Here is a 25524-nt window from a genome sequence, read left to right on the forward strand (position 1 = left end):
TACAATGCATTGGATGAAATTTCCTCATCTGAAACTTAAGGATGGAGATACATGCCCTGTGGACTGGACAGTTCATTATGATAAGCAAATTACATGTGGTATAAATGTGTTTTATAAGATATAAATGATATCGACAACTACATAGGAATAATCTACAAGAAGCAACACAACCAGAAGGTCCTATACATACTTTTGAATTTTCTCTATGAACAGTGGCAGTCTGAGCTCAGGAAGGCAGTCGTTTTGTTTATGTTAACAGACTTCCTTCACCAGGGTAACTAATCCTTAGGGTGCTCGTGAAAGAGGAGGAACTTCTCTCTCTCTCACTCTGCCTCTCTGCGCTTCCTTCTCCCAAGCACATCTAGGTGCTTCCTGGAGCCCAGGTCTGGCTCCAAACCCATGAAAATTTGCCAACTATAAAAACTTCTCAAGAATGAGATGGATCCCGGGGCGTCCTCTCCAGAGAAGCTGGATAAAGAGAATTTAGTGGGTAAGTTCATTTTTCCTGCCTTAAGTTTATTTCATGTATATTACACAAAAATGAGCATTGTATCATTGCAGAGAGTGAGCACGGGGTGGATTAATGCATATTGAAATTGGCTTCAATTTCATTTAGAGCCCAGAATTTTGAAGTCATGGCTTATTGTGGTTTTTATTTGCTTCTTGAAGACCAGTCTATGACTTGCCCTTTTTCTTAAGTGTTAGATAGAATTTGTGTTTATCTTTATATTCATTTTTTGGCATTAACTAGCAAAGTTATGTTGAGCAGGCTAAAATTTATTCATTCTCAAATATCATTTGATGATGCTTTGATTAAATAGAAAAGTTGGTTTGAGCTGCACCATGCTTGATATACTGATCTCTCAAGTTGAGGAAAATAGAACAGCCTGAAAATATGAAGTGTAGCTTGAATACTAATGTTCTTCTGTATTGCAGAGCATTTTGCTTGCATTATTTTAAATCTTAGGATATTTCTAAAGTAGATTCTTTTATAACTTCATTTTATGGTGGAGAAAACTGAGCCGTTCGAGAGTTTGAAAACTTGGGGGTCCAGAAAGTGGTGATGGTGTTGATGGCGATGATGATGGTATATGTGTGTGTGTGAGTACTAGCCTGTGCTCTATACAAGTAACCTGTGCTCCATAACACAAGTTAGAAATGCAGGACACATTTGGTATGATCAGTTTGTAAAAGAAAACATACATTTAGAGGTACCTACCTGAAATGGAAAAGAGACTTTTTCCTTGAAGTAGACCTAACAACACAGATATGTTGAAGACCATGTACATCATTCGGAAGGTGCACGTGGGAAGACTCTTCCAGTGTACCCTTGATTATTTTTTTAAGTAAAAAGTTTCATGAGACTTTTTAGTTTCCACTTAACAGGTTAAGACATCAACTAAAAAAAAAAAAAAAAGACATCAACTAGATGAAGGGCATGGCTAAAGCTGTATCACCAGTGAAATATTTTAAAGCGTTCATGGATCTACTTGGTTTTGATTTTTTACTACAATGAACAACTTGCCCTATCACAAAACAAACAGAAGTAGAGCTTATACATTACAACTTCTGATTTCACGTGCTCTAGGCAGTTTATGGAGAAGGCAATGGCACCCCACTCCAGTACTCTTGCCTGGAAAATCCCATGGATGGAGGAGCCTGGTAGGCTGCAGTCCATGGGGTCACGAACAGTCGGACACGACTGAGCGACTTCACTTTCACTTTTCACTTTCATGCATTGGAGAAGGAAATGGCAACCCACTCCAGTGTTCTTGCCTGGAGAATCCCAGGGACGGGAGCCTGGTGGGACCCTGTCTATGGGGTCACACAGAGTCGGACACGACTGACGTGACTTAGCAGCAGCAGGCAGTTTATGAGACAGAGCGTTGGTCCTTCTCTGAGATGTGTGGGGTATGTTTGCCCTTGCCCTCCTCCATCTCAGACACATTGACAAAACAACACCATTTGGTCTTTCAAGCTGTACAGGAAATTCCCTACACAATATTGAGAGAATTAAATGAATAACTGAGTCCTAGTTATCACCCCCAGTAGAAGCCTCCTGCAGAATGTGCCTCAGGCTTGTCCCAAATTTCGAAAGCCACAAGGGTACATTTCTTCCTGACTCCAAGTTCCATGACGTCACAAGGATAAATCAGAATGTACAGAATGCTATAAATTAGGGCTTTCCCTCCCTGCCCAGGGACCTCATTAGCACTTCTCATTAGCCTTGGACAGAAAACCCTACCCCTTCCTTTTTTTCTTTCTTGTTTTTCTTTAAGAGGTAAAGTGAAGTTAATTGGCATCTTGATCATCTCCATCTTAGAAATTCTTCTCAATGTCAATGTGCAAAAGAATCTTCCTGGGGAGTGTTTTTAAAACGTAGATCTGGTCCTCACTTCTAGAAGTTTTCATCCTTCTCAGACCTTCTGAGTCTGAGATGGAATTAGAAGTTTGCCTCCAAGTAAATTCCCAAACTAGTGAGATTTCCAGATTAAGATCACATTTTGAGTGATTTAACTTAAATTTAGTTTCTTAAATTTAGCAATTCTGCATTTTTCCTTAAAAAAAAAAAAAGCTCTTGATACAATCTGTGTGCATATTTCAGAGAAAAAGGGAGAAGGGCAGACAAATTGCAGGTGATGAAAAGATAGTGTTTACCTGTTGGGTTTCCCTTTAGATTTTATGTTCATACTTACAATTCTTGTTTCATCAGAGAAAGGACCAGGAAGTTGCTGAGACTCTGTTTTACTGACTGTATCTCCCTAGGATGGGAAGTGAAAAGAAAAGGGGAAAGAATTTGTAACATTCTTTGCCAGGTCCAGAGAAAGTGATTGCTCTTATTCCACATACATTTTATTCCCCACCCAGCAAGAAGCATCTGGTCTTTCCTGCTCTGAAAACACATAGGACTTTTTTCCATTTGACTTGAGTAGTTTTTTTGCATAGAGAGTCCCATGGACAGAGGAGCCTGGCAGGCTACAGTCCATAGGGTTGCACATAGTCAGACACGACTGAAGAGACTTACCATGCAGATGGGTAGATTTTTATTTTTAAAGTGCTTTTTAAAATTATAATGGTAGAAAAAAATAAGAAAATTCTGAGTAGTATAAACCGGTCATACTTCCATCACTCAGAATTAACCACTGTTAATATTTTAGTTAATTTTCATCCAATATAGTTTTTTTTCTTTTTTTAGTGTGGACCATTTTTAAAGCTTTTATTGATTTTGTTACAATACTGCTTCTGTTTTATGTTTTGGTTTTTTTGCCCACAAGGCATGTGGGATTTTAGCTCTCCCCACTCCCAGCATTGGAAGGTGAAGTCTTAAACACTCGACCACCAGGAAGTCCCTATCCAATATTTTTTCTAAGCATACCTTTTTACTAAGAAGGATTATACTGTCCATATAATTTTACATCTTACTATTTTTTCTTTTAACAATATACCACAGCAATTTTCAGCTTCCCTGGTGGCTCAGATGGTAAAGAACCTGCCTGCAATGCCAGAGACCCAGGTTTGATCCCTGGGTTGTGAAGATCCCCTGGAGAAGGCAACAGCAACCCACTCTAGTATTCTTGCCTGGAGAATTCCATGGGCAGAGGAGTCTGGCAAGCTACAGTCCATGGGGTTGCAGAGTCGGACATGACTGAGTGACTTACACACATAGCAATTTTTTCATGTTTTTGTAACTTAAAAAATTTTATGGTTTTGTGTTGATACATCATGGTTCATTTAATTATCCCTCCATTGTACTTTCAGGGTGTTTTGATTTACCACTCTTATAAATAACACTATCATGAGAATGTTTAGGCATAAATCTTAAGGACAAAGTATTTGTATTTATTGTATTTATCATGGGTAGTTATTTCAGACAGAAAAAGGAAAGGGAGAGACAAGAATGATTTTAAGCAAAATGTTTTCTCTTTATTTTCTTCCTATAATGGTGGGAGTTGAGAGACAACATTTATGAAGGAGAAAACTTGAGGACGTATGGTTCTCAGGTTAATTGACTCTCTTGAGAGCAAATAGAATCTCCTCTGATGGATCACTATTTCCAAACAAGAAACTTCAAATGTATCAATACATCTATCCATCATGTTGCTGAGCATGTTTTTGATAGTTCAAAGTGTTGAGAGCACCGCCCACTTCATTCATTCAATGAATGAATCCAGAAGCCACTGTGTTTCAGGAGATGGAGATGGCAAAATAAAATGCCTGCTATCAGAGCAGTAAAAATCCACAGGAAAGTTAACTAAAAACTACAATGTACTATGAACAGTGATGGTAGAGGGTGTTGTAGAAACTCAGAAGAGGAGCCCCTGGAGGTGAAGGTAAGATTGGAAAGTCTTCCTAGAAAAGAAAATGAGAGAAAGAAGAATGTAGGGTGTGCAGGGGGTCTAGGGAACACAGAAGACCATATAAAGCACAAACACACGTGAGGACTTTGGTGTTTTTGCTACCAAAGGGGATGTTTATGTGATGTTAGCATGTGATCTAGTTACCTATATGCAGAGGTGAGAGACTGGGAGTCCCCTGGAGATCCAGTGGTTAAGACTCTGCACTTCTAATGCAAAGGGGTATGGGTTCGATCCCTCATCCAGGAACTGAAAGGCCACGTGTTGTGCAGCAAGGTCACAAAATTAAAACAAACAAAAACCAAAAAACAAACAACTCCCTCCCACCCCCGCAAAAGAAAAAAAAAAAAAAGTGAGAAAAGAAGGCACTGCCCCTTGAAAAACTGGATGGAAGATGCTCTAAGAGCCCACGTGCCAAGCCTGGTCTCTGAATGGCAGGCTTGGGAGTGGCTACTGCGTTTGGCCGATGGCAATGGATGGAGTCCCGTTGGAGGCTGTGGGCCAAGCTGCCCCTGGGTGGAAGAAGGTCATATAAAGAGGGGCACACGAGCGGGGCTTTGTGTTGGCAGCAACGCTGAAAGGGAGCATGCACAGTACTAAAAACATAATTTTTATACCTTTTTGAACATTCCACTTCAAAATATCTCTTAACTCTTTCTTAAGAAGACCAAATGGTTAAAAAGAAACTTAGTATTAATATAAATGCATCATGAAGTTTGTGTCTGTACTCTGAGATGTAAATCTCAGTTTAGAAAACTCTTGGGGTTATGGAATTTTGTAGCCCTAGGAACTAGCGATGATGATAAAATCATCACCTACACTGATTTGGTAGTTTTACAGCAAAGATCTGGTTGTCTCTCTTAGTGTCTCTCTGTCTCTCTCTCTCCTTCCCTTTCTTAAGGTTCTAAAAGTGATCTGAAAGAACTTATAAAGTCAGTGACCAAGCCACTTTAGGAGGTAGAAACCTGTAGGAGTTAGGGTTCTATTGTATGTCCTCCTTAAAAATATAGTTTTTGCACATGGAGAGGAGCCATCCACTGGATGGCCCAAATATCCACAGCTGATATTTAGAATTCTATGGTAAAAATAAATAAATTAAGAAAAATATGGATACACTATATGGAGGCTGAGTCCCTTCACTGTTCCCCTGAAACTACCACAGCATTGTTAGATCCTGCTGCTGCTGCTGCTGCGAAGTCCCTTCAGTCGTGTCCGACTCTGTGTGACCCCATAGACGGCAGCCCACCAGGCTCCCCGTCCCTGGGATTCTCCAGGCAAGAACACTGGAGTGGGGTGCCATTTCCTTCTCCAATGCATGAAAGTGAAAAGTGAAAGTGAAGTCACTCAGTCGTGTCTGACTCTTAGCAACCCCATGGTTTGCAGCCTACCAGGCTCCTCCATCCATGGGATTTTCCAGGCAAGAGTACTGGAGTGGGGTGCCATTGCCTTCTCCGATTTTTAGATGACTATACCCCAAAACAAAATAAAAAGCTTAAAGTTTGGGGGGAAAAATAGAAAAAGAAAACAACAAATGTCAGTTGTCAAAGCACACATTGGCCTGGACAAAATTAAATAGGCAAGAAAGGAAAACCTTACGCCTATTGCCAGTGAAAGAGGTCAAGACTCAATCTGAACCAGCACCACTGAAACGAAGAGGTGTGGGGGTTTTCTTGTTTGTTTTTATAAAATTTTGTTGTTGTTGTTTGGCTTGCGGGATCTTAGTTCCCCAACCATAGATGGAACTCAGGCCCGGGAAGTGAAATTGCCCAGTCTTATCCACTGGACCACTGGGATATTCCCCAGGGTGTGGGGTTTTTAAAGGCTGGAGTGCACTAGTGGAAAAGTATGAAAGACTTTGCAGGGTGGTCATAGACCATCTGGGTTTGGTTTGCTAATAAATTTCCCACATCTTTATGGCAGGCGGTATATTTTACAACTTGCAGCGTGGTGTCTACTGAAGTCAGTCTCCTACTGTCCACAGAGACTGGGAGTGGGGGTGCTATCTTCTTAGCGATCGCATTTCAAGAGGTCTCCCAGGTCCTCAGGAAAGATAGTCCCAGATTGTAAAAACTGGCAAGAGGGTTTGAAAAAGACTTACATTTCAAAGGGGCAGAGAAAAAATTTACAAAGATAAATGTTCTAAAGGAAGTGCTCATGGAGAAGGGAAATCAGGAGCCTTGAGTCAAGAAGAATCTCTTTAAAGGTTCATCAAGCTGAAGACAATGTTTGGAACTCGAGGAAATTCCCTGGCAGAGGCCAAGCTCACTAGGGGGGCCTCCTAATGAGGTTAATAATTTCTTTGTGTGCGTGTGTGTTCAGTCACTTCAGTCGTGTCTGACTCTGCAACCCCATGGACTGGAGCCTGCCAGGCTCCTCTGTCTGTGGGATTTTTCAGGCAAGAATACTGGAGTGGGTTGCCAGGCCCCCCCCCCCCCCAGGGCATCTTCCCAACCCAGGGATCAAACCCACATGTCCTGTGTCTCCTGCACTGCGGGCAGATCGCTTACCACCAAGCCAGTGGGGAAGCCCTATTAATTCCTTTACATGTAATTTATTTAATCCTCACGGCTAGCTCTTATTGTGCTAACAGAGAAGGAAACTAAGACCCCAACAGGCTGAGTGACTTGGGAGACGTCATCTAGCTTTCCACGTGGCGGTGTCTTAATGAGAACGCAGGGTCACGGGACCCGGGACCTGCAGTTTCCATCCCTGTAAGCACTGTCCACAGCTGGTTGTGCTAAAGCTCTTCCATTCCCTCCATCCTCTTTTTTTTTTTTTTCTGAGTTTACAGAGCAAACAGTGAGCTTTCCATCCTCAGTACTAGCCTGCCCATGGGTATCCTCTGGTCTCTATGTGAATCATTTTTTATATGGTATGAGATACATATAATACAGTGCATAAGTCTTAAGCCCTTGGTTTGAGAGACTGAATACACGGACAAAAGGCTGGACCGTATCTAAACATGGGACTCTGACCACCAACCTGCAGCAACCAGCCCAGAAAACCAACACTTTATCTATAATAACCAGCCCAGGAAGCCAGCCTGCTAGATGGCAGATTTGCAGGAAGCCAGATTGTTATCTCTGACAACAATTCAGAAAGCTGAACAATTACTTCTGTAACAATCAACCCCCAGTAGCCAGGGCTTGATTAATAACTGACAGCTCTCCTCTTTTCTGTCCCTGATTGCAACTTAGGATCAACAGAAGAAAACCACAGTGTACTCCTAGACCATCACATAGGATGCTCTGCCTCTAGTTTGTCCATCTGTAGCTTCACCAGGGCGACAGCCTCCAATCAGGGCACACCTGGAGCCTTCCATTTTTTTCTACTATAAAGCTTTCCCTCTCCTCTGCCTACATTTGAGTCTCTGCCAAAATGCTAACGATAGAAATTGACTCTTTTGTGATAGCAAACCCTGAATAAATAGCCTTTGCTTTTCTCTTTGCTGGCTGGTTATTATTCCCACGGGCTCAGTATGTGTAATTCTATGTAATCACCACCCAGATCAAGATACGGAACATTTCCAGCACCCTGAAAAGCTCTCTCATCTCTTCCCAGATAATACCCAACTGCCAAAACTCCACTACCTAGAGACAATCTACTCTGACTTCAAACATAATAGGTTAGTTTTGCCTCTTCTTGAATTAAATGGTACAATACGAGATCATGCACTATGTATTCTAATGTTGCTGTTGTTTAGTCGCTAAGTCGTGTCTGACTCTTTTGAGACCCCATGGACTCTAGCCCACCAGGCTCCTCTGTCCATGGGATTTCCCAGGCAAGAATACTGGAGTGGGTTGCCATTTCCTTCTCCAGGGATCTTCCCCACCCAGGGGTCAAACCTGCACACCCTTCAGTGGCAGGCAGACTCTTTACCGCTGAACCACCAGGGAAGCTCATGTATTCTTACACATGGAATCAGAAAGCTTGTACTCTTGTGTCTAGCTAATTTTGCCCAATATTTTGTCTAGGAGATTCATTCATATTTTGAATTCATATTTTGAATGCTATAGGAGTATAGCATTTGTCTTTTCTCCCGAGTAATCTTTTATATGAACATAACACAACTTTATTCATTCTACTATTGATAGGTCTAGGTGATTCTTTGTTTCTTGGATTTTATGAATAAAATTGCAATCAATATTCATGAATATGCTTTTCTCTGTAATCAGCCTTCATTTCTCTGAGATATTACTTAGAAGTTGAATACTGAGTCATAAAGTAAGTGTGTGTTTGGCTTTAATAGATACTTCCAAATAGTTTTTCAAGGTGATTGTATCAATTTGCATCTATGAGACCTCCGATTACCCCACAACTTTGATAAAATGTGGCGTTATCAGTCTTTAATTGTTTGCCATTCTGGAAGCTGTGTATTATTATCTAATTGTGGTTTTCATTTCCCTGGTATATACTGTACATCATTGTTTTGGTGCTTTTAAACAATGTCATTACCTAAATGGCTATTTCTGCTTAGAGAGGAAATGACTATGTATAGTAACACAGATCTGTGGGCTTGAATTGTATATAGTACTGATCTAATATTTAGATACTGTTGATCAAGACAAAATTGGGAAATAAGCAAGCAAGTCATCTAAACTATTTGATTTCCTAAAATTTGTTTCTACTTCTAATGCCATCTAAGTGGGGTTAGTGATCTAGAATATTCCTTCCCTACTTTCTAGCCTCATAGGAGTTAAAATCTTGCCTTGAGTGTTTATGCTTAGTCCTAAAGGGTATTTAAGTCTCCTCTGGTGCTATGGGCTGCATCTAAACTCCAGGAACAAAGCCCCAGAGGCATGAATCTACAACTTGAAGCTTGGTTTTGCCTCACTGCCAGAGACTGTGGAACTTGTGGGTACTACTTTACTTAAATAGAGATTAAGATGATGGTGACAGTGCTAACCAGGATGCTTTCTGGCTGCAAAATGAAGAGTTGGCCTCAGTTATCTCTAAATCCCTTCCAACTAAAGTCCCAGAGTCCTTCTCCCAAGTCAGCAGTGCTGGGGCTCAGGTTTCTGTCACTCAGTCATGTCTGACTCTTTGCCACCCCATGGACTGTAGCCAGGCTCCTCTGTCCATGGAATTTCCCAGGCAAGAATACTGGAAGGGTTGCCATTCCCTTCTCGAGGGAATCTTCCTGATCCAGGGATTGAACCCGGGTCTCCTGCTTTGCAGGCAACTTCTTTACCGTTTGAGCCATCAGGGAAGCCCAAAACTGGTAAAATATCTGTTAAATGGATGAAAGAGAAATCGGGGTCAATTTGCTGCCCCCAGCAAAGTCCATTTCTCCACCAGGAAGTAATATGATGGCAACTCTGTGGTATGGTGACAATTACCCAGTTGGATGGCATCACTGACTCAATGGACATAAGTTTGGGTTAACTCTGGGAGTTGGTGATGGACAGGGAGGCCTGGCGTGCTGCAGTTCATGGGGTCTCAAAGAGTCGGACATGACTGAGCAACTGAACTGCACTGAACTGACAATTACCCAGAGAAAATACCCCTCCACAGATTAGGATAAAGCAGGAGATGAACAGATGGCTAAAGCAGGAGATGATCAGACAGAGTATGACCCCTTTTCTTTCTACCACCTCCTCAAGAGAATGGCTCAGGGAAGGCTCTGGAAGGCACCTTGTAAAGGATAAGGAAAAAGTTGGGTACGGGAGATGTCTGAAGAGCCTTTGTAATACAATCTCAGTATTTCCTTTGAATTGGAATTGTAATCCTCAAATCCACTTCTCAGCACAGCGTCCTGGTTTTAGCTGTGGGGGAGGTGGTTCTGCAGGAGGCTGCAAAAGCAGCTTGGTGCTCCCCCAGAGCTGCTGTGCTCACAAGGCTGAGCCGCAGAGCCCTGCGGGGAAGGCGACAGCCCCACTTTAACCGCAGCTAATGACACCCCCAGGCTCCCCCGATCCTCCCAGGGGCAGCGGCCTGGGTAATTCTAATGCTCAGGTGTAAATCTTGGAAGATTAATCATGCCCTCATCTCTGGCCTCTCTTGGCACATTTAGTACTTAACAGAGACACGCTCACAGGTAATGATGCTAGGGACTGCGGCAGAGATCATGGAGGTCAGGGCAGCTTTCTCTGTGACCAGCACTTTCTATTGCAGCTTGGTGTTAAGGCTGTAGAGAGTCTGGACATGTCTAGGGCTTGCTTAGGCTCCCCTGGTGACTCAGACGGTAAAGAATTTGCCTGCAACGCAGGAGATCTGAGTTTGATCCTTGGGTTAGGAAAATGCCCTGGAGAAGGGCATGGCAACCCAGTCCAGTATTCTTGCCTGGAGAATCCCATGGACAGAGGAGCCTGGCGGGCTACAATCCATAGGGTCGCAAAGAGTTGGATACAACTGAATGACTAAGCACAGCAAAGGGCTTGCTCATGGCATAAAGTGTCGCTGATGTCCTTGTTGGAGTCCCAGCTCCCTGTGCGTGTGGCGGTGTAGAGTCACAGGCCCCAACGCCGCTAAGTTTCTGAGGACCAACCATGGCAGCATCAGCAGGGTGGAAACACACCAATGGGGCAAGGCCTGTGCTGCGTCCTCAGAGCTTTCCTCAAGATGCCAGGAAAGTGTGAATCATCTGGGAGAGTCGTGTCCAAGCAAGGTTATTGCAGCCTTGTTTGTAAAAGCAAAATTGCCAGTAACCATCATATCCATCAAAAGGAGAACGGCTAAATAAAACTTCTTTTTTGACTCACACATTTAGGATAAGAGGCAACAATGAATAAGAATAAGGTAGATCCAGATGTAATGCCATGGGAATATCTCCAAAATTTATTCAGTTACTATATTTTGAAGGCAAAAGGAGAAGAGGAGGGCAGAGGATAAGATGGTTAGATAGCTTCACTAACCAATGGACATGAATTTGAGCAAACTCTGGGAGATAGTGAAGGACAGGGAAGCCTGGCATGCCACAGTCCACAGGGTCACAAAGAGTCAGACACGACTTAAAAACTGAAAAACAATATTCAGTTAAAAAAAAAAGTAGAAACAGTGTGATGCCATTTCTCATAAAACCTACAAATCAAAACCAAGGTTTTCTAACTAGAGATACATGTATGTAAATACACAGTAATGGATCTATAAGGACATATACCAAAATGATAATTATGGAAGCTTTCTAGGTAAAAGTGGACTGAGGAGAGGATTGTCGGTAGTGGTGGGGACTCCAGTTTTATTCATAGTTCTTGGGTTTTTTATTAATGAGAATGTATATATATAAGGTATGTCTTTAGTAATAACTTTAAAAGTGCTAATAAATAAAACACAACAAAGATACTATGAGAAGGCACAAAATGTCTTTTTATCCTGCATAATGATAGTATGATCCATCTCAACGTGGTCCAAGGTTTTGGAAAGTGATATTTTGGAAATTTAAACTTTGACATATTCAGGCAAATCCTTATTGTTATGAAGTAGATCTTTATGTGCGTTTAAAGCCAATAAGAGAATATTTGCACTCAGAAGTTTTTCACATGAAATATGTATCTAAAACTTAGATGCTTTTCATTTATTAGAATGCAACAACTGAAAAGACTGAAAATAAATGGTGAGGACAGGGTGGGTGGGAATAGGCACAGGGTAAAAACTCTTTCAAGGGCACTTACCATCTATCGAAATTGTAAATACTAATCCCCTTGACCTAACACTTCCACTGCTGGGAATTCCTCCTACACAAGTCCACAAAGATACACATTAGGACTCCTCACAGCATTATTTCTAAGAGCAAAATCCTAGAATCTTGTCTCAGTTCAGTTGCTCAGTCATGTCCGACTCTTTGCAACCCCATGGACTGCAGCACGCCAGGCCTCCCTGTCCATCACCAACTCCCGGAGCTAGCTCAAACTTATGTCCATTGAGTTGGTGATGCCATCCAACCATCTCATACTCTGTCGTCCCCTTCTCCTCTTGTCTTCAATCTCTCCCAGCATCGGGGTTTTTTCCGATGAGTCAGTTCTTCCCATCAGGTGGCCAAAGCATTGGATCTTCAGCTTCAGCATCAGTCTTCCAATGAATATTCAGGACTGATTTCCTTTAGGATGGACTGGTTGGATCTCCTTGCAGTCCAAGAGACTCTCAAGAGTCTTCTCCAACACCACAGTTCAAAAGTATCAATTCTTCAGTGCTCAGCTTTCTTTATGGCTCAACTCTCACATCCATGCATGACTACTGGGAAAAACCATGGCTCTGACTAGACGGACCTTTGTTAGTAATGTCTCTGTTTTTTAATGTGCTGTCCAGGTTGGTCATAGCTTTTCTTCCAAGGAGCAAGCATCTTTTAATTTCATGGCTGCAGTCACCATCTGCAGTGATTTTGGAGCCCCAGAAAATAAAGTCTTTCACTGTTTCCATTGTTTCGCCATCTATTTGCCATGAAGTGATGGGATTGAATGCCATGATCTTCATTTTTTGAACGTTGAGTTTTAAGCAAGTTTTTAAGGATCCTTGTGAATATTCATAAATGCATGTTTTTCAAAGCACTGGTAGCAGTAAAATGGATAAGTGAGGATGAATTTGAGGTGGTTTATCAGTGAGGCTTGGGGCTTCCCTGGTGGCTCAGAGGTTAAAGCATCTGCCTGCAATGCGGGAGACCTGGGTCCGATCCCTGGGTCCGGAAGATCCCCTGGAGAAGGAAATGGCAACCCACTCCAGTATTCTTGCCTGAAGAATCCCATGGATGGAGGAGCCTGGTGGGCTACATTAGTCCATGGGGTCACAAAGAGTCGGACACAACTGAGCGACTTCACTTCACTATCAGTGAGGCTTAGTGACTTCTATGGTTGGCCTGGACAACAGTGTGGGTGGTTAAGGCAGTCACTGAGACAAAGGTAACATAAGGTGTTTGTGGATTATCTGAGTGGAGATACCAGCAAGTATATTAGTTTCAGTGCCTGTGTGGCATGTGAAATCAGAGGAAGTTTGGGGTGAGGGTGGGGTTGGTTGTCAAGGAGAAGAAAACAAGAAGCACTAAGGGTTTAAAACAAGGTGAAATAGTCAATATAAATAATTCTAAATTTATTTAGAATTTATCCAGGAATCAGCCAGACCTGGATGCTTACCAACAAGAATCATAGCACTTGAGAAATTATGTAATTGATGTGACTAAAGCTATAAAGCTTTAAAGGGCTGAAATATGATTTGAATTTAGTTCCATCTCTTCCCAGGTGATATTAAGCTAAAATGCCCCTGTTGTGGTAATATGTGATTATCAAAAAGACATGAATGTAGTGAGCTGATGTAACAAAATTCTATGAAAAAACAAAATTATCAAATATCAATGCCTGACAAGTCTCTGTAATATTCATCAGTCTGTAACATGGGAATAATGGTAGTAATATACACTTACTAAGATAGATATAGGGCCTTTCCTGATGGCTCAGCGGGTAAGAATCGCTTGAAATATAGGAGACACAGGTGACATGGGTTCGGTCCCTGGGTTGGAAAGATCCCCTGGAGGAGAAAAATGGCAACCCACTCCAGTATTCTTGCCTGAAAAATTCCATGGACAAAAAAGCCTGGTGGGCTATAGTTCAAAGAGTCATGAAGAGTTGGACATGACTGAGCGACTATGCATAAACACGAAGGTAGATACTAATGTGTGGGTTAGGTGCCTTATATAAATAATCCCATTTAATCCTCATCAAGTTCTTCAAGGTAGGTCATATCTGTCCCTATCCTACAGATGAAGAAATGGAGGCTCAGAAAGACTGAGTGGTTTTTCTGAGACCACAGCCCTGGGGAGTTAAAGATTCTCATAGGAACTCAAACGTAAGCACTCCTGAAAATGTTTTTCCTTGTGCTACAAGGTCTCCTTTGGGGATAGTAGTACCTACCTATCTGCCTCAGAGGTTGCCTTGGTTTAACCTAGGGAATTCTGAGGGCCTGGGAATCTGTCTTTTATTTATTTATTTCATTTTTATTATTTTTGACTGCACCGTGAGACATGCAGGCTGGAACTGCACCCCTGGACCACCGGGGAAGTCCCCAGGAATCTGTCTTCTAAGATGGCACCCTGGTGATTTTCATGTGGGTGGTTTTATGTGTTTTGAGAGTAATAAACCATGGCAGCCCTATGTAAATGTTATCGTTATTATTATTATTGATTGCCATGAGGTGTCTTAGAAGGGACAAGTCCATCTTCATCTAAAACCCTGAATGAATATTTTCTCTGTGTATGTGAGTGTGTGTGTATGTGTGTGGTTTTACTGCCGTCATGAGTGTGATGGATTCAGGTTGCTTTCTCAGCCCAATTCCAGCCTGGCCAGCTCCTTGTTTGGTTTATTCATGCATGTCGCTGAATCACTTTCCTAAGAACCGTGTCAGTTACAGGCTTGCCTCCTTCCCGTTACCTAGGCATCAAGAGTAAAGGGCTTGGTGTATGTGGCTGGATCCTGCTTTTCCTTTCTTTCCTGCTGATGGTCATTACCTTCCCGATCTCCATATGGATGTGCTTGAAGGTAATACCCTGGGAAACAGATTGGTCTCTCTGTGTGAGTTGATGAACTATTAACACTAAATGCTCTCCCTTCATCTCTCAGATCATTAAGGAGTACGAACGTGCTGTTGTATTCCGACTGGGACGCATCCAAGCTGACAAAGCCAAGGGACCAGGTATAACACTGGTTTCGCTGAACTATCACCAGGTTTAGCTGAACTCTATGACATTGCTAATGTTTGTTTTCAACTCACCAAAATGGCAATTTCATGGGACAGATTCTAATATTCTTGAAAGAAGAGTCTATTCAAACTAACTTAAAAGGCACATGGAGGAGAAGGGTTATTTGCTATACCTCTCTAGTATCATCTGTTGTCTGCCCCCTAATAAGGTGTATTTAAGTAAAACCATTCTCTGTTCAGCTGCACTGTAGGGTCTCTGGGGAACTTCCTTATCCACGCCGTGTGCTCTGCACTTGGCCGTGTACTAAAGCAGACGCTCAGGTGTCTGTTACATTTTTAAACATATGAGAAACTTCAAAAGGAGAAGCTTGTTACAGAGACCTGGCCACTTCAAGTAGTATGATCCTACTTGTCTAATATAGACTTCCCTTGTGATCCAGTGAAACTGAAAGTCGCTCAGTCGTGTCTGACTCTTTGTGACCCCATGGACTATACAGCCCATGGAATTCTCTGGGCCAGAATACTAGGGCTTCCCTGGTAGCTCAGTCTGTAAAGAATCTGCCTGCAGTACAGGACGCTCAGGTTTGATCCCTGGGTCGGGAAGATCCCCTGGAGAAGGGAATGGCAAACCACTCCCGTATCCTTGCCTGGAAAATCCCATGGACAGAGGAGCCTGGTGGGCTGCAGTCCACAGGGTCGCAAAGAGTCGGGCACGAATGAGTGACTAACACTTTCACACTGGGAGTCCAGTGGCTAAGTCTCCGAGCTCCCAATGCAGAGGAGCTGTGTTCAATCCCTGGTCAGGGAGTTAGATCCCACATGCTAAACTTCCATGCCTCAAGGAAGACCCTGTGTCTTGTCTAATAAGGAACCTAAGGGAAAGAAAGCAAGAAATGCTTGTTAACGGGTATTTTTAGACGTTCATCCAAATAGAGGTGATGGAATTATCCAACTGAGGAATAACAGAGCAAAGCTAAATCTTCTAGTCGTGTTTTACCTGGTGGAGCCAAGATTATAACTTAGAAAAAAAACTGGATTTGAGAGAGGTCAAATAACCACAGCTTGAAAGACTCTGGAGAAAAGTCTCTTCTAAATGAATTTTCCCAGAAGAGTTCACCACTAAATGTCCCAGGATAACAAATCTCGTCATACACGTCTCTGGGGCAAAGGAGTTATCTCAGAATGTCACAAGAAGCAGAGGGAAACAGGCCAAATTGCTAACAGAGAATCTCTCCACTTCTGTAAATCGTAAACTATTCTTTAACAATAAAAGTGTTCATAACAAGAGCTGCTACTTCTTGAGCTCTTAGTACATGCCTGGCACTATGATTTTTTTTTAAATAATTTTGCTTATTTACTTTTATTTTTGTTTCTTCTGCACCCTCCTTGCTGTGTTTTTTTCTGTAGTTGTGGTGAGCGGGGGCTACTCTCTAATTGCGGTGTGCGGGTTTCCCATTAGAGTGGCTTTGCGGGCTGCAGCAGGGCTCTAGGGCATGCAGGCTTCAGGAGCTGCAGCTCCGGGCTCCAGAGCACTGGCTCAATAGTGGTGGTGCACAGGCTTAGCTGCCCTGTGGCGCGTGGGATCTTCCCGGACCAGGGATCAAACCTGTGTCTCCTGCATTGACAGGTGGATTCTTTACCACTGAACCACAGGGCACTACGTTTAGCACTTTTTTTTTTTCGTTATCATGTTGTGTGTATACTGGTCGCTCATTTGTGTCTGACTCTTTTCGACTCCATGGACTGTAGCTGGCCAGGCTCCTCTGTCCATGGGATTTCTCAGGCAAGAATACTGGAGAGGGTTGCCATTCCCTTCTCCGGGGGATCTTCCTGACCCAGGGATCGAACCCAGGTCTTCTGTATTGCAGGCAGATCCTTTTACCATCTGAGCCACCAGGGAGGCCATAATCATGCTTAATCTTCACTTTCATCTTACAGGAATTAGGTGACTGAAGCTCAGAAAAATTAGATGAATGTTCCTAGGTCACAAGCTAGTAACCAATAGGGCTAGGGCTTACCGCTGTCTAGTTCTAAGGGCCATGATTATAACTGGTGACTTAGCACCCAAAAAAGGAGTAAATTAGGAAGTAATCCTCACCTCAGAAAGGCTTAGGGATCAAAAGAAAGAAAGCAGCATAGCAGTGTTTTCTGTTGATGCTACCAGCCCTTTTCAAGGTATTCAATGAAAAAACTTGTTTCTTCTTTGAAAACAAAAACAACAGCACCAGAATCTTTCCGGTAAATGGAAATGAATGGGTGTCCCCATCTTGCTGACATGCTTATGGTTCTAGTCTTGGTCACTCTTGCTGTAGAGAAGCTTCACCAGAGCAAAGTTAAGGCATCATAGAATCCTCAAATGAGTGTCCTCAGCCCTTCCCGCCCCCCAGTCTAATCCTTGACAGCTCAGAGAGAAGTAAGAGTATTCACAATTGAGGAAAGTTGTATATGAGCTAGAACACAGTTACAGAGAAACTACAAACGTTGTAATACACTAGTTTTAGGGACACTGAAATCCTGGGGAGATTTTAATGCTAACGTTCCTTCACTCCTGAAGAATATAAATGAGAATGTGGACAGACACTGATATTCAAGGCTTAAAGTCTGTGCTTGAATCTTTTGTACAGATACCTTTAACCCAGGGAAAAACCAATTTCCAAAATATTCTTATAAATAAATGTCTAATTCAATACTTGAATTAGAAGTAGGTCCAATGTTTTTAAATTTTAATTGGAGGATAATTGCTTTATAATATTGTGTTGCTTTCTGCCATACATCAACATGAATCAGCCACAGGTATACATATGTTCCGCCCCTCTCGAAGAATATCTAATAATTAAATGTTAGGGCTTCCCTGGTGGTCCAGTGGTTAAGACTCGGTACTTTCACTGCAAGGGTGTGGGTTTGATCCCTGGTTGGGGAGTTAAGATGCCACAGGCCTCTCAGCCAAAAATCCAAAATGTAAAACAGAAGCAATATTGTAACAAATTCAATAAGGACTTAAAAAAATGGCCCACAGTAAAAATATTGAAAGAAATCAAAATTAAATGTCGAGAATCTTTAGTTTCTTAACAAAAGATTTTAATTTCTAGGGAATCACTTTCCTTTAGTCTTTGACTCATAAGGGGAAATAATTACCCCAAAGTTAAAGATGTACTTATTGAAGATCATCTGAGAAGCCTTTATACTCCCACAAAAACAATGTACTGTATATCTAGGAGACAATCTGTTGCAGTTATTTTCAGTTGGGTCAAATTTTAAACTGTATTTACTTTTGCACAGGTCTGATTCTGATCTTGCCCTGCATAGATGTGTTTGTCAAAGTTGATCTTCGGACCGTTACTTGCAACATTCCTCCCCAGGAGGTAATGCTGACTAAAGATACGTTTCTGGAAATAAAACCAATCTCTTCCCTGTTACATGGACAGTTGAGAATTCATAATATGCTTTCAAACGATAAAAGGAAAGATGAACTGAATTCTTAGAGACCTGCTGGAGGAGTCCTAGGTGGCACTTGAAACTTTTGGGCCTTGTTTCGCCAAACAAGAATGGAGCCAAGAGCAAGGGCTGAAAAGCTAGAAGAGGTGGAATGATTGGGCGGGAGAAAGTCTGAAAGAAGAGAAAGAATGGATACAGAAGGCAGAGAAGCTGAGATGCAGAATGACAAGCAGATGCTGGCGAGGGTCTGACAAATCATTTTAAGGAAGAGCTGAAATTAATTTGGTAGATGGCAGTCACTGGTTATGATATTATCCTTTTCATCACCTTTTCAGAAAATGCTTTAGTACCATCTGTATCTCTCACCTCTGCTTTAAAGTTTTTCATATGTTTGGATGCAACAATGTGAGATGGGCATGGAGAAGGAACACCCAGGGTGCAGGCCTCACCTGCCATTGGATTTCAAATAATTCTTTTCCGTTCTTGAAGTGCTGAAACTGAAGGAAGCAGGCCAGGGACTGGGTGACAGGGGAGAGAAACAGAGTTATTAACAGTCATGCAACTTTCTAATAAACAAAAACAATCCAGGAAGAGAAAGGAAAGTGTGTGGGAGAGCAAAGGGGATTAGAAGAGAGAAAAATCAACATCTTTGGGTAAATGATAATTTTCCTCTCTCTGGTCCAGAAAACTCAATCAAGACCCAACCATGATGTCTTCATGCCACTGGCCGAAGTTACAGAGTCCTTACCTTAGAATTCAGCCCTAATCATAAGAGACCTTGAGATGCCTAGGGACCTATCACAGGCTTTTTATGGCTCCATGGTAAATAGTTCTAGATGGGAGAATGGAGTTCTAGGGCCTACTTCCGTGGTACACCCAGAAATCTGATTTTTTCCAAAGTCCCTCATCATGTTAATGCAGAATAACTAACACAGAGCCTCTATAAAGTTAAATTGGTTTTTCTTTATCTGAATACAGAACACGGGTCTCTGGTGCCATCTATGTTTTCTAAGAAGCATTGCTATTCATCAAACTGATGAAACTGACCGAAAAGATTTCAATTATAAGGGAAATGACGTTTCTACCTCTCTTTAGAAGGTAGAATTTCAGCAGGGTTCTACAATTTAAAGTGGAAACACCTACTTCACCTCTGAGTAGGGGATGAGACTTCCATAAGATGAAGTTACAGGGATAGGTACATATCACTCCTATGTAGGAATTTGGTTACTGATTAGGATGATAGTAGATTCAAGTCAAGTGCTGCTGGCATGAGTTGTCGTGAAGGCTCTCCTTTGGTGGAGTGGAATCCGAGGCAGTCTGATGCTTTTTTGGTCATTGTGAAAGTCATGTGTATGTGTGCTCAGTCGCTCAGTCGTGTCTGACTCTTTGTGTGAAAGTCATATGCATGTGATTTTCCGTGTTCTTGCTCTCCAGATCCTCACCAGAGACTCTGTGACCACTCAGGTGGATGGAGTGGTCTATTACAGGATCTATAGTGCCGTCTCGGCGGTGGCTAATGTCAATGATGTCCACCAAGCCACATTTCTGCTGGCTCAGACCACTCTGAGAAATGTCTTAGGGACACAGACTTTGTCCCAGATCCTAGCTGGCCGAGAAGAGATCGCTCATAACATCCAGGTAAAGACACTGAGAACAAATAGCCTGCATTGTTAATCCGCTCATTTTAATTATCAGTGATAATCAAATATTAGCAGTTCAAAGCACCACCTCCATTTGTGCACACACATGTGTGCACTGCTCCTCTTAACAGATGGGCTTCAGTTGAGCATTTCTTTTCTTTTTTTTTAAACAATCATGAGGTCCAGATTTAAATATGTAGGTGGGAAAAGGGAGCCGCTGGAATTGCTTTTGGAACTCAAAATGATGAATTGACATCATACACTTCAGCTTTTTCCTCCTAGGAAAGCTGACTTCATGCTCCTAATGTCAATAAAGATGTGAATAGCAATCGTAGTTATACTATTGATGAGGATGTAACAGGTAGCCCTCTTACCTCTTGTTCACCCTAGATTATGTATATGTGTGTATGTGTGCTAAGTCTTGTCCAATTCCTTGTGATCCCATGGACTGTAGCCTACCAGGCTCCTCTGTGGAATTTTCCAGACAAGAATACTGGAGTGGGTTGCTATTTCCCACTTCTACTTCCTGACCCAGGGATTGAACCTGCATCTCTTGTGTCTCCTGCATTGGCAGGCAAATTCTTTACCACTGCGCCACCTGGGAAGCCCTAGATTATAGACAATCACATTTCTGTGTTTTTGGAATCAATTACGTTTTTATTCTGAGCCTGCCTTCTCTAAGAAGGAAATTGATCTTTGGTCCTTCTCGGCTTCTGCTCCAGTCTCTAAGGTAGTGCAAAGTCCCTGAGGCTTTATAAGATAATATCAGTTCTGCACGATAATGCTCCACGCCATTTTAAGAGCTTCACAAGTTCAATGACGCAGATGTTTCCCCATCACAGTCAGGTCAGTGGCTTCTTGGGAGGTCTCCCCATCTCCTGGCTCTCTGCAGGCATCACAGGAAAGCAAGGGCTCATTTGCTATTTGGTAGCCTGGAGATCTCTGCCCTTTACGCTTTGGGAGAATTATTCATCTGATCTCACTATTTCTTGAGGCATTCTTACTCATCCCTACCCCTCCAGGATAACCAGCAAGTTATCTTCAGTTGTCTGAAGCTCTAACGAACGATGAGGATGTCTTTGGTTTTAGGTTTCATCTGCCCTAAAAAAACATGTATGCCTTGCTACCTGTTTAAAACTGAGCCACAGGTCAGAGGTTAAACAGAGCAAGAAAAAGAGTATCTCAAAAAGTACCCAGTGATAATATTAATATGTATTGAATTATGACTGGGCCATGATAGATATCTTATGTGTATTCTATCCAAACCTCATGACTATCCTGAAAGAAAACCTTTCATAGGTATGAAGACTGAGAATCAGAAAGGTTAAGGAGTGAGCCCAATGATTCACAGCTGTAAATGGCAGAACCAGGACAAAAGCCACTGCTGGCTGCTTGGTGTCAGGGACAAGAAAATGTTGGGTATTTGCTCAAATCTAGATGGACAGTGTATGTTCCTTAGGAATGGTTTGGGTGCATCTGCTGAGTAACCACCTCCTAAAAGAAATACCAACTTTTGTTTCTGACTCTTTCCTGGGATTTACTTCAATTCCAGGAAGGGAGTGATAAGAATTCTTATTTTCTTCCCAAATAGTCTCACTCCAAATGCTGTAAATTCAAAAGGAGAAAAAGAAGAGGGCTTCTCTTGCATATGTAAAATATAGCAGAAACTTTGATTGCATTGCCTGGATTCTGATCGATGTCCTTTCTTTTGACTTGGAAACAGACCTTACTTGATGATGCCACCGAGCTGTGGGGGATCCGGGTGGCCCGGGTGGAAATCAAAGACGTCCGGATTCCCGTGCAGTTGCAGAGGTCCATGGCCGCTGAGGCCGAGGCCACCCGGGAAGCCAGGGCCAAGGTAAGGGCACCTCCAGTTGGCACTGGAGGGCGAGCCCCCCACCCTGGAGCCGATGAGGAAGCAGCTTGAATGGAAGCTCAGGCTTCCTCAATGACGTCAATAAGAAGAGGGCTGCTTCTTCTCCTCTTTTTTTTTTTTTAGAAGGTTTACTGAGAATTTCTTCCTGAATTAAAAGGTCATGGGCAACTTTGAGGGGAAGGAGGGGGGAAGCGATATTTAGGCAGTTTGGGATGGACATGTACATCTGCTGTATTTAAAATGGGTAACCAACAAGGACCTACTGTAGAGCACGGGCAACTCTGCCAATGTTATGTGGCCGCCTGGATGGGAGGGAAGCTGGGGGAGAACGGATACGTGTATATGTGTGGCTGAGTTCTTTTGCTGTCCATCTGAAACTATCACAGCATTGTTAATCAGCAATGTTGTTCAGTTACTCAGTCGTGTTGGACTCTGCGACGCCAGACATCCCTGTCCTTCATTATCTCACGGAGTTTGCTCAAACTCACATTAATCATCTCTGCTGTTAAATCACTTCAGTCGTGTCTGACTCTGTGCGACCCCATAGATGGCAGCCCACCAGGCTCCCCTGTCCCTGGGATTCTCCAGGCAAGAACACTGGAGTGGATTGCCATTTCCTTCTCCAATGCATGAAAGTGAAAAGTGAAAGTGAAGTCGCTTAGTCGTGTCTGACTCTTCACGACCCCATGGACTGCAGCCTACCAGGCTTCTACATCCATGGGATTTTCCAGGCAAGAGTACTGGAGTGGGTTCCAGGCAAGAGTACTGGAGTAGCCTTCTCCTAATGTAAAATATTATACTCAGTGACTTAGCAAGGTGGGTCTCCTTGAGAGACATGAGCAAGGCAAACACCAATCCCCAGGTCTCACCTCAGACTCAGTGAAGCAGAAGCTCCAGTGGGCCCAGGAACCTACATTTTTATGTAGCTGGCTGGGGATTCTGATGTAGCAACCTGGTGCCTGCCTCTGGAGCATCAACCCTCTAGTGTGTTAAGTGAACACACTCGATTAAGAGGACCAGGTGACTACAATCCAGGTTCGAGTTACAAAATGTGAGTGCAACTTGGTCTCGCGTGTTCTTGAATCTCTTGGATTCATAGCCTTTTTGTCTGTGTGGATGAATTTCCTGAAGTATTAGAAACCAACTGAGATTAGAAGCCTCCAACTATTCTCTTTGGAATCTTACTTGGGAGTCCAGGAAGATTCCCTCTATGTATCTCTGACTTCTCTGTTGAGCTCCAGCAGCTTCTAAGCAGTGGACTTGGGAGGCATTTTTGCACATGGGCAGTGAGTCGGATGCCCCACGGATGGGGCAGTTGAGTTCCAAGTCATTCCTGGGCAGCTGGAGAACCAGAGGATGTACAGGGTGCTTAGGAGAGTTCCAAAGAGGGTTTGCAGACTGGCATTGCTGCTGCTTGTAATCAAGAGCAGGCGGAACTGGAAACAATTCTTACATTGTAAGAAGGAACAAAATTGGAATTTTTTTTGTTCTAATTCTGTGAAAAGTGCCATTGGTAGTTTATTAGGGGTTGCATTGAAACTGCAGATTGCTTTAAGTAGTATAGTCATTTTCACAGTATTGATTCTTCCACGCCAAGAACATGGTACAGCTCTCCATCTGTTTGTGTTACCTTTGATTTCTTCCGTGAGTGTTTTTAAAAAAGTTTTCTGAGTACAGGTCTTTTGCCTCCTTAGGTAGGCATTTTATTCTTTTTGTTGCAATGGTAAATGGGATTGTTTCCTTAATCTCTCTTTCTAATCTTTCATTGTTGGTCCATAGCACAGGGAGCTCAGCTGGGTTCTCTGTGATGACCTAGGTGGTGGGATGGGGGGTGTGGTGGGAGGGAGGTCCAAAAGGGAGGCGATATATGTATACATGTCGCTGATTCACTTCCTTGTACACAGAAACTAACACAATGTAAAGTAATTACACTCCAATTAAGAAATGAAACAAAATTGGCAACAGAAGGAAATTTTAAAAAGTCTGTGATAAATAAAACTCACAGAAGAAAAAGCCATTTGGAAGCCTTGAATTTCAGACTTCTCCGCAAATGAAAGCAGCAGATGGGGAGCATAGATTCAAGAGCATCACTAGGGTGGCTGGACCGGTATTTGTTTGGGTTAAAGGCAGGGCTTTTATTTTGTTTGGAATGAAAACTAGGGACTCATAATTTGTAAGTTATCTCCCTGTTTCCTGCAACCTCCTCAAATGTCTCTAATCACTTAAGGATGTGAAACTCTAATCCTTGCCGAAGAAACAGTGGGGGCTGGGAGGGAAACATCAGTGCAGACCCAGATAAAGAAATCACTAGTCACAGTCGGGAACCTTCATTTCTAAAGTCTTTTCTTTCTGTTGGTGTAGGTCCTTGCAGCGGAAGGAGAAATGAATGCTTCTAAAGCTCTGAAGTCCGCCTCCATGGTGCTGGCTGAGTCCCCGGCAGCCCTCCAGTTGCGTTACCTGCAGACCTTAGCCACCGTGGCCACAGAGAAGAATTCCACCATTGTGTTTCCTCTGCCCATAAATATGCTAGAGGGCATTGGTGGCATCACCTACGACAACCACAAGAAGGTCCCCAACAGAGCCTGAGGTCCTCCTGCTGCCTCCGGCCATCACTTAGGCATATCTGTTCCTATGGCAACCCCAGCAGTTAGCAGTGTTGAGAATGTCAACACTATTCAAGCAGAGTAACTTTACAGCTAGATCAGCATTAGCAGGAAAAGGCATAGAGGCTACAAAAAGAAAATAGAAAGAAAGAAAGAAAAAAAACGGCTGTATGCTACTTTTATTTTTAAGAAAGGAAAGAAAACTTTGCATTAGTCTTAGGATAATCAGTAAGTAGGCATCGCTGACTTAGAGCAGGAACTTTCTTGCTGTAGCTGGGGTGATCTTTGGGTGACCGTGATTAAGATTTCAGAATTACTTTTTAATGAGTTTAAGCAGGGCTTCCCTGGTAGCTCAGATGGTAAAGAATCTGCCTGCAATGCAAGAGACTTGGATTCAATCCCTGGGTTGGGAAGATTCCCCTGGCACTCTAGATAATCGGCAAAGTAACACATTTATACTAGCCATTTGCCTTATCAATTGAAAGTGATTATTTGCTCACTTTCCAGTTCTAGCTATCTGCTTTGTAATTCCAAAGTAGTTATTAGCTAAATTTCTAATTGTGACAACAAAATCCCCAGAATGCTTAAAATTATGATTGATTTTGATGTTTAGGACTAAAGACGCACTGAGGCTTCTGGCTGCAAATTTATCACCACCTCCCTCTCCCAGGCTGATTGCCCTCAGCTCCCTGGCTGCATGTCCTCCTCCTGGGACGGGTGGCCAATCCTGGCCTCCCAGCACCTTTGTCAGAGGGTGAGATGAGATGTTTGACCCTGCAGGCTCCAGTCTGCTTATTTGTTCACAAGTGAGAAGCTGGCAAAAGGTTGTGTTGTTGGAACTCACGGGGGAACAGTAGCCCGCGAACTTCTTGTTTCCAGTCTCTCCTTAGTCCCAAGAGCCACAAGTCACCAAGGATTGTTTGTAAACTCTACTGTTCCTCTCTAACCCATGCCCCCAAACCTCTCAAAAATAAAGGCTCCATAGAATGTGAATG

The 25524-nt window shown here is 42.7% G+C and overlaps 1 protein-coding gene across 1 annotated transcript; it reads left to right on the top strand.

The window, feature by feature from the left end:
• The first annotated feature begins 332 nt into the window (after positions 1 to 332).
• On the top strand, positions 333 to 25524 carry STOML3 (stomatin like 3). The gene is made up of 7 exons (XM_043892154.1): positions 333 to 490; positions 14712 to 14815; positions 14897 to 14969; positions 18255 to 18337; positions 19845 to 20048; positions 21774 to 21908; positions 24288 to 25524. Exons 1-7 carry the CDS (start codon positions 439 to 441, stop codon positions 24510 to 24512), a joined length of 876 nt encoding a protein of 291 aa, XP_043748089.1. The 5' UTR covers positions 333 to 438; the 3' UTR covers positions 24513 to 25524.

Source organism: Cervus elaphus, chromosome 30 (assembly GCF_910594005.1).
Source record: "Cervus elaphus chromosome 30, mCerEla1.1, whole genome shotgun sequence".
NCBI classification, from domain to species: domain Eukaryota; kingdom Metazoa; phylum Chordata; class Mammalia; order Artiodactyla; family Cervidae; genus Cervus; species Cervus elaphus.

Excerpts from the sequence above, each read along its gene's own strand:
- STOML3 (XM_043892154.1), top strand. The coding sequence starts at position 439 with ATGGATCCCGGGGCGTCCTCTCCAGAGAAGCTGGATAAAGAGAATTTA. Across the intron at positions 18,338-19,844 it reads GCAACATTCCTCCCCAGGAG|ATCCTCACCAGAGACTCTGT; the intron begins GTAATGCTGACT and ends CTTGCTCTCCAG. Across the intron at positions 20,049-21,773 it reads AGATCGCTCATAACATCCAG|ACCTTACTTGATGATGCCAC; the intron begins GTAAAGACACTG and ends ACTTGGAAACAG.